Below are 9,588 nucleotides of genomic sequence, written 5' to 3'. Positions count from 1 at the left end.
TGCGATGCGAAGCATGTTTGCAAGCAGAAGGGGGTCACTTTCAGCACCTGTTATAAAGCACGGTAAGTTTGTGTTATCTTTTTACAGTATTCTTATAAATGTGTGCATGTACAGAAACTGATGTAAGGGTATCAGCGACACGACTGCACTCTCGCTAGCGGGGAGGGGCACAGTAGTCGCGGAGAAACGTTCCATCCGCTCTACGCTGCTGCCCCGGTTTCCTCGATCTTTGAACACCCTGTATTACTAATTAATGAATATAATTTTTTTAAATGAAGTGTGATTTCGAATATTTCGAATATAAGCCGCACCCCAGTTTTCCTCTTGAATTTTTGGCAAAAAATATGCGGCCTATACATGCGTAAATACGGTATCTAAGTTATCTCCTAGTAGATTTACATCATCAGCATAGACCAGGAGCTGATAAGTCCCATTCCATTTCAGTCCCACCTGATTTTCTTGGACCTTACTAATGGAATTTGTACACACGAAGCAGAAACGTTCAGCTATGCATTCTTGTTTCCAATAGAAACATCCCAATGCTTTACCTTGGTCCCAACCCATTATTTCCTACAGATTTACCTTGATAGCAGGGGAGGACCCCGTGTCGTTATCTGGAATATCTGTGTAGTCGTAGACTGTTTCCATGGAGGCCATCCGGAAGCAGCCCCCAGCACAGGAGCATTCCTCGATCACAGAATGACACTGCACCCCATTGGGCCCTGGAATACTCACGCTCTTGTTCCTAACGGGCCTGCACCCCATCTCTGTAAAACAAAGGACGTGCATTTAACTTCTATAGGACTGCTGCTTTGTTAAAAATAAAGCTCTAAAGCATATACTTCTTTGTCCACGATGTCGGATTGGGTGTGAATATCGTGGTATCAGAATAACGTACGAAGTGGCGAGGAAATAAACGAAGATATTACAAGAAACTGTACGTAGTTTTAGTTTTGCTCCACAGTTAAGATAAATTTATATCATACAAATGGGCTGATTTTATCGATAATTAAGAGTAAATTAACGTAGAGAGATATGTGGGTGTATGGACAGAGAGAGAGAGACAGATGGCTAGATATATAGACAAATACATAGATTGATGGATAGATAGATATGTAGACAGACAGATATATTAAAAAATAAGCACGAATAGGAGTTTAAGTAGACAAGACAAGGGATATACGAAGGAAGGGAAGGAGGGAAAGAAATTAAAAAGAGAAAATATGATATAGGATATGGGTAGAGGACAGAGAGATATAGTAAAATAAAGCAAAGGTATCCCTATAACAGGCCGTGGAGGCCCATAGGGTTGTTGAGGTTCCCATATTTTCTAGACATTTTCGGCTCATTGATGGCGGTGTGTTAAGAAGATTGCTTATAATGACAGAATTATTGCTCTGAAGTTAAAGGCGTAACTGGTAGATATACTGATTATGCAAGTGTACATGCCAACATCAGAGTATGAAGATGATGAAGTGGAAAAAGTGTATGACACAATTGAAGAAATTCTCCAGAAAGATGGAAGAGGTGACACAAACAGCATCATATTGGGAGACTGGAATAGCATTGTTGGATATGAACCAGATCAGAATATTGTTGGATCACATGGACTAGGAAGACGGAATCACAAGTGTCAAATGCATATTGATTTTTGTGAACGAAATTGACTGATTGTCACCAACACTTGGTTCAAGAAGCCAAAGAGAAGAATTTACACATGGAAGGCACCTGTTGATTGGAGGAGGCATCAGCTGGACTACATCCTTGTGAAACATCGATTCAGAAACAGTGTGAAGGATGTGAAGACGCTGCCTGGGGCAGATATTGACTCTGACTACAACTTACTGGTTGCCAAGTTCCGAACCAGGTTGAAGAAAATTATAAGATTTCAAAAGCGCAAACCTAGATGGGATACGGAGAAGTTATATGCTCAAAGACAAAGCGTGCAGGAGACCCTAGAAGAGAAACTCGGTGCAATTGATGGTGAAAGCGGAAATGCTTAAGTGCAGTGGAACAATATAAAAGAATGCATATTAGATACTATCAGTGATGTAGTTGGTAAAGTTGACAAGATAGCAAGAAAACCATGGGTTACACAGGAGATGATGAGTAAAATGGAGGAGCGAAGGAAATGGAAGAATGTCAACAATGAAGAAGGCAGGAGGAAATACAGAAGACTGAGGAATTAATTGAAAAGAGCCACGGACAGGGCCAAAAAGGAATATCTTGAGAAGATATGTAATGAGATTATAGAATTTCAAAGAACAGGACGTTATGATTTGATGTACATGAAAACAAAAGAACTGGGATGGAAAGAGAATCATGGGATTCAAAATATTGCCATCGAAGACTCCCAGGGGAATAGAATAGTAGATCAGAGGCAAGTGCTGAACATTTGGGAAAATTATATTACAGAACTATATGATCGACCTAATCGGCCAGAAACCTTAGAAGTTGAACCAGAAGAAGAAGTAGATACAGACGAGAAAGGACCATATATTTTACAAAGTGAGGTGGAAAAAGCTATCAAGGAAATGAGGAAGGGAAAGGCTACAGGAGATGATGATGTACCTGGAGATGTGCTCAAGTTACTGGGAGAAGGTGGTTTGAAAACACTGACAAAACTAATGAACACCATATATGAAAGTGGAGAGTGGCCCAAGGACTTTACAGAAGTTACAATGATTGCCGTAAAGAAAAAGACAAAAGCTACAAAATGCAGCGACCATCACACAATAAGCCTTATTGCACATACAGCAAAGATAATAGCAAAGATACTTAAAAGAAGAATTGAAAGGAAAATAGAGGATGTACTTGGAGAAGATCAGTTTGGATTTAGAAGAGGAAAAGGAACCAGGGATGCAATTGGGATGATGAGAATTATAGCGGAACGAACTTTGGAGATAGATGAAGAACTGTGTGTTTGCTTCATAGACTGGCAGAAGGCATTTGACCGGGTAAACTGGACCAAATTAATGCAGATCCTGAAAGAAACAGGTATCGATTGGCATGAAAGAAGATTGATTAGCAAATTGTACATGGATCAGAAAGTTAGAGTACGACTGGACAGGGGGGAGACAGGAAGTGTGCAGATTGGAAGAGGAGTTCGACAAGGATGCTGTTTATCACCAATTCTGTTCAACTTGTACAGCGAATGCCTTACCAAGGAAGCTCTGGATGGGCTCGGTGACTTCAAAGTAGGAGGGCAAATTATTCAAACTGTGAAATATGCAGATGACCTTGTGTTAATGGCTAAGGAAGAAACTGTGCTACAGGGCATGATTGATAGACTAATTGAAATTGGAAGGGCTATGGCATGGAAATGAACACTTAGAGCAGTAGATCAGAAACATCTGGAAAGTTTCGAAATGTGGTGTTGGAGAAGGATGGAGAAGATGAGTTGGACCTATTATGTGAGAAATGAAGAAGTGTTAATTAGAGTCAGTGAGCAGAGGAATATCCTACACAAAATAAGAAAACGGAAGGCTAATTGGATTGGTCATGTTTTACGCAGAAACTGCCTTCTAAAAGAAGTTATTGAATGAAAGATAGAGGGGCGTATATAAGTGACGAGAAGACGAGGAAGAAGATGTAAGAAGATGCTGGATGACCTTGGGGACAGAAGAGGTTACTGTCATTTGAAGGAGAAAGCTCTAGATCGCATTAAGTGGAGGAATTCTTTTGGAAGAGACTGGACCTGTCGTCTGACAGATTACTGATAATGATGATGATGATGATGGCGGTAAGGTTGTCAGCCTTACGCGCCGGCCCCCCTTTAACCCCAAGAATATTCCTGGTACTCATTTCTGTTAGAGGCTGAGTCGACCCCAGGGCCATAGTGCGGCTGGAAGGATTAGGTAAATTGAAAAAAAAAGTGCAATGACCTCATCGGGATTCGCTCTCATGACCTTCCGGCTTGTAGCATAGTGCCTCAACCTGTACGTTTAATACAGTTATGTAGTCTGTTTATACCGCTATGCGCACTCAGCCATGTTACGTCAGAGCTTGCCAGTCATGTGTCATGTATAGTGTTTGGAAACCTAAGGACAATTATGACATGGCGAGCGAGTATTTTGTACTTCAATTTTATGGCTTCATGTCACTCATAAGTTAGTTTGATATTACGTATATTATTAACATTACAGAAACCACATATGTAATCAACAAGTGTGTAACACCGGTCAAAATTTCACACTTCTCTGACCATTATCTCCGTAACCGTTCAACTTTGGACATAGGTGTTTTGGGTTATATGGGCATACTTTAACATAAGGAACACCCTCCCGAAGTTTGACACATTCCTCCTGGGACACCTGTATATAGAGATACATAAATTGATGGATAGATACATAGATAGACAGATATATTAAAAAAAACACGTATAGGAGCTTAAGTAGACATGACAAGAGACCTACGAAGGAAGGAAAGGACGGAAAGATATTAAGAGAAAAGATGATACAGGGAGAGGACAGAGAGATATAGTAAAAAAAAGTAAAGGTATCCCCGTAACAGCCCGTGTAGGCCCATAGGGTTGTAAAATGTTGAGGTTCCCATATTTTCTAGAAATTTTCGGCTCATTGATGGCGGTAAGGTTGTCAGCATTATGCGACGGCCACCCGTTACCCCCAAGAATATTCCTGATACTCATTTCTGTTAGAGGCTGAGGTGACCCCAGGGCCATAGTGCGGCTGGAAGGATTAGGTAAATTGAAAAAAAATGCAATGACCTCATCGGGATTCGATCTCACGACCTTCCGGCTTGTAGCATAGTGCCTCAACCAACTACGCTACCGCGTATAGACATAGATATATAGAGAAAGGAAATTATAGATTTGCTCTGAAATGCGGTCCTGACGTTTTGTTGAGTGGGCTTCAAACTAGGTCTCTCTCTGGCCGGCTCTGTCCAACATTTGCAAAATCGGCTTCCATTCGAACGTGAGAATGAGATTTGCGGACTGCCGTATGTTGCATGGCCCATCAGTTCACCTGACTCGCAATGTCCTGAACAGGCGCCGACGTCGAGGTGCGTCTCGTAGGGAGTGCCAGGGTACAGCCGCAGAGTGTGCGCCTGCCTGAAGCAATGGTTCGGCTTATGCCTACAGCCGCACTCCTCCACAACCAGATGTTCTTGCATTCCGTGTAGCGTGCTGACCCTCTGCAGGCGCGACCTGGACGGTACACAGGCTGACTCTCGGGGACACGGCTGCAACAGGACATAAGAGCTAACTGCCTTACAGTACGAGATCCATCATACGGAAAACTTGCGACGAAAAGCTTCCTACGTTTTGCGATTTTCTGGGTTTGGGATCCGTAAGCCATTTTAAATTCAACAGTTAAGTACTTCACACAGCATATTTTAAAAGTTTAGAAGTTTTTGGAATGTTCTTGAGGGTAAAGAGTGGCCGACGCATAGGGCTGACAACCTTGCCGATTGTCTAGACAATGTGGGAGCCTCGACATCTCACAACCCTATGGGCCTCCACTGCCTGTTACAGGGATACCTTTACTTTTTTTATAAGTTTATTTATTTCGAATAAAGGAATTATTAGAAATGTTTCTAGGATTTTGAGAGTTCGGAAACTTTCTGAAAAAAACACATTTTCCGAAATATGAACAAATTTTGAGATCTCGGAAAATCTAAAATTCGTGAACTTCTAGAAAATCTCAATTTCTCCCCTAAAAGTTAAAAATATTAGAATAAATTTCGTGGGTATCAGGTACTTGTAAATTCTTCAAAATGACAAGGCCTATTTCAGGTTCTGATGGGTACAAGTTGGTATGATGTGTCAATAATAACTATCTGGTCATGGGCCCCAGAGCGGGCTCGAAACCAAGACTTACTGACCGTCAGTCGCAATGTGACTTTGACTTATGACTGAGAGTTCATTTGGAAGTCAGAATATACGTAGAACCAGTGGAATGTTCAGTCAGAAGAAGATGAAGTGTGTAAAATAGTGAGTTGTCAAGAATTGAGTAAGAAGAGTCGTCCAGTCGTCGTAAATGGGAATTCAGGGAGTCAGCAGCAGAAAGCTGAAAGGAATTAGGCTGTGCCGAGAGGACTTAGTGTGTGAGCTGAAGATTGTACACGTGCTGTAGTTGCAGTGATATTTGAAGTTACATTGATACTGATAAATCCGTTGCCAGGAAACAGATAGTGAAGACTAATGAAAGCACACGGAGAAGATTCAGTTTGGAGTGAGTTGAAATGTGAGTGTGTAAGAATGTAGTGTCAGAGTGGGAGTGTTATATTTAATTGTAGTTACGACTTGTGAATGATCGATAAATCCAAATACCAAGCCGAATCCCGTCTATAATCACTAATACACGTGACAAAAATACTCCGTGGCCTATAGTCCGCAAGCGATCTATACCGAGCGAGCGACCGCCGCCTTTCGGCGAAGTTACTGGCGACTTTAACGGATAGAGGGTGTCGCGAAACGGATCCCCACTGCCATTAATCTCGGTTTTCTAGACCGGAGCCGCTATTTCCTTGAAATATCTCGTCAATTATCCTCACGAGGCTGAGTGAACCCCATTCTAGATACAGTACTTCTCATAAAATCTGGTAGCACCGGGAATAGAACCCGGAACCTCTGGATCTGTACCCAGGAACTGTGACCACTAGGCAACAGAGGCGGTCAATACACGTGACAGTATTTTCTAAATTAACGCAGCCCAATTAAACCCGAAGGCAGAAAGTCTTAGGAAATGCAGATTTCTCTCACTTCGTCCAGGAACCAAAAAACGGACCGGGAGAAGGGGGAAGTTACTTTGTGTGCACTTATATAAAGAATAAAATGCACAAAATATGAAAATCCGTTAAGACTGATTTGGGGTGGGGATGTGAGCTCCGATGACGAGCTGGTCTTGAGCAATTGTAGAGAAGATCAAGCAACGTGACACTGGGTTGCACTGTAAAATATTCTTGTGGAGATCAGCAACCTCGCTGCAGTTTCCCATGCTGTTCAGCTCTGTGCTGTTCCAACAAGCCATAATCTCCACTTTTAACGCTCGCCTGAAGCCTTATGAACTTGCAACTTTTATAAAATAACTTCAGAAATGCGTTTTAGGGCAACTGGATCCGACAAGCTTTTTCGAGGTTGAAGAGATTCTGGTTGTTAAGCAATTACATATTGAAATTCGCTAACTACATACTTAACTTTGTAGTGTAGGGCCCGTATCAGAAGTTTAAAGTTGATTATAGTCTTATGGATTAGTTGTGTAATTTGGAGAAAGCCGAAAGTTTTGCAGGGATTTGACTCCTGCTGCTTTTGTTTCCTTGCTTGACTCTTTCATCCATCCTAAAGACGAATGATATACAGGATTATTCTAAATTATTGTCAGTGTTTTCGTTGCCTATATTTTCAAACCGGAAAGAACAAAATGAAACTGGTCATAGAATATGAAAGTGTAACTCACAGTGTTCTATTACTTATAGAATGAATACTATAGAATGCTAAACAACTTCAATATGCTCGCCTTTCTATTTCATCAGCTGTTTTATTTTGTTGTTTCTGGTTTGAAAATTATAGGCCACGGAAAGCGCGACAATAATTTAGAATCACGTTGTATGGCCTCCGATATGTCAGGCTCTTCCAATTACACAGCGTTACAACAAAGAAGACCCTGTTATTCATACTTTCTGCCAAGAGCAAGTCTAATCGAACCAGTTTTAGAGTTGCTCATCTCATCAAGAAATATATCTCTTTTATGGAACCCGAAATTTCAATACCGTGTTCACAGAAGACCGCCAAAAGATTTTTTCTGAATCCATTCAGTTCAGTCAATATTATGGCATGTACACCCGTTGCTTGGCAACAACCGCGGAAGGAGCAGCTATAACAACAGCCGTGTATACAATAACGCATACAGAAACAACGTCAATAACAACAACGCATGTGTTAAATTAGAAATTATAAAGTTAGAATATCTTCTAGTTACATCGAATTCAGTGGCCGCGCCATAGCTCAAGCGGTTAGTCGCTGTCTTCCCGCCGCGGCGTCCCGGGTTCGATCCTGGCTCTGGTGAACTGGGTTTTGCGGTGGACAAAGTGGCGTTGGGGCAGGTTTTCTCCGAGTATTTCGGTTTCCCCTGCCAATCTTCATTCCACCAATTACTCCGCCATCACCCTCACCTATTATCTGGGTCTGGTACAATAGGGCACAAGTGGCCCCAGTACAAGGGACTTAGTCCCACCCCACTAGCAATAAAAATTTAATACATCAAATTCATACCAACTTCCGTGGAAAACCCGTTAAATTGTTGAAGAGTAGGCAGGGGAAGTCTCAGTGACATGGCAATAGTGTAAACATAACTTCCTTCATAAAATAAAGAAAAATGGGGTAAAAAGCAAATGTTACTTGGGTCTCGTTTTGCCCCAGTCGATACCGACACGCTTGTGAAGTGCGTTCAGAATTCTCTTCTGAATACGTAATGACAATGAAATAGTCGAGACAGTTCATTCTTTTGTTTTTACAATACGCGTGTTTAAAGAATCCACTCACGTCTCATGCATACAGAAGGTTTGGAAAGGACGATTTTCTTTTTTTTTTAGTGTTCTTATAACTCTGTCTGAACAGATCAATGGTCTTAATGAGATAATATATTGTCTTAGTTTTTAAGCATAAAAAGGAATGCCGAAGTTTAAAAATGCGCATTAATTATGTGTCAAGGAACCTATACCAAGAAAATTCACATAGACCGTTTAGTGTTCGAGGCATTTCTTTGAACTTGACCACGATTAAAAATTATTTACAAGCCTGAGAAGAATTTAGTAGAATGCTAGGAGAATGGTGTCTAGTTCTCATGAATTTAGTCTCGTAACTGGACAAACTGTGAATTCCTAACACAAAACTTAGTGCGATAATGAGGCCGTTCCCAAGCCCATGAATATGAATGTCACTGTCTTGTTAGATGTGACTTCGTGATATCTGATAGAAAGTTGCTACCGTTTCGGAGGAACCTGCTGCTTCCATTTTCAGGACAAAAAAGGCTAGCTGTAGACAGAGGCAGCGAATTTCTCCAAAACTTCGGCAACTCTCTACCAGACTACACGATGTATCATCCTAGGAGTCATTATCTTAAACAAAAGAGAGTGATTTATGTTTGTTACCTATTTTTCAAGGTAAGAACCAAGTGAGATTAAAGGCTGTTTTAAAAATGGGGCATTAGGGCGCACATGGTATTTGTAGGATCTGCGGTTCTCACATCAATGGTTACAAAGTTTTCTGTTTTCTGAGATATAACATCATATAAAAAAAATGGCGAAATCCCTGTGCCTAAGTGATTAAGCATTAAGCCATGAAGACGTATGGCGGAATGGATGTATAGATCCACGTTTTCTTGACCTCGGAATTAGTTAGAGGTTAGTGGTTCCGTTGGAAGTCAGCCGACGTTTCGGGCAAACCTGTCTCACCCATCTTAATCGCCGAAGAGTAAACTAAGTAAGAAACCAGCGCGAGGCAGTTATGAAGCAGGGTTCTGCTTGCGTGCCTCTGCTTTCCCACCTGCGTCACGCTAGTTTCTTGCTTGGCTTGCTTTTTGGCCCTGAATGTGGAAGCGACATGTTCGTCCGAAACGTTGGTTGACG

General features: G+C 41.5%; 1 protein-coding gene across 1 annotated transcript in view; it reads right to left on the bottom strand.

The window, feature by feature from the left end:
- Positions 1-5,339, bottom strand: part of LOC111864143 — an 11,896-nt gene extending 6,557 nt beyond the window's left edge. The window contains exons 1-2 of the mRNA XM_023851198.2: positions 4,986-5,339; positions 583-767 (exon numbers count right to left, since the gene is read on the bottom strand). Coding sequence (XP_023706966.1) covers positions 583-767; positions 4,986-5,133 — 333 coding nt within the window. The 5' untranslated portion in view covers positions 5,134-5,339. The remainder of the gene's footprint in view (positions 1-582; positions 768-4,985) is intronic.
- Positions 5,340-9,588: the final 4,249 nt, after the last annotated feature.

The sequence above is a fragment of the Cryptotermes secundus genome, unplaced genomic scaffold (genome assembly GCF_002891405.2).
Source record: "Cryptotermes secundus unplaced genomic scaffold, Csec_1.0 scaffold5257, whole genome shotgun sequence".
NCBI classification, from domain to species: Eukaryota; Metazoa; Arthropoda; class Insecta; order Blattodea; family Kalotermitidae; genus Cryptotermes; species Cryptotermes secundus.
Note: the sequence above shows the minus strand (reverse complement) of the source record. Positions and strands in the feature narration are given on the sequence as shown.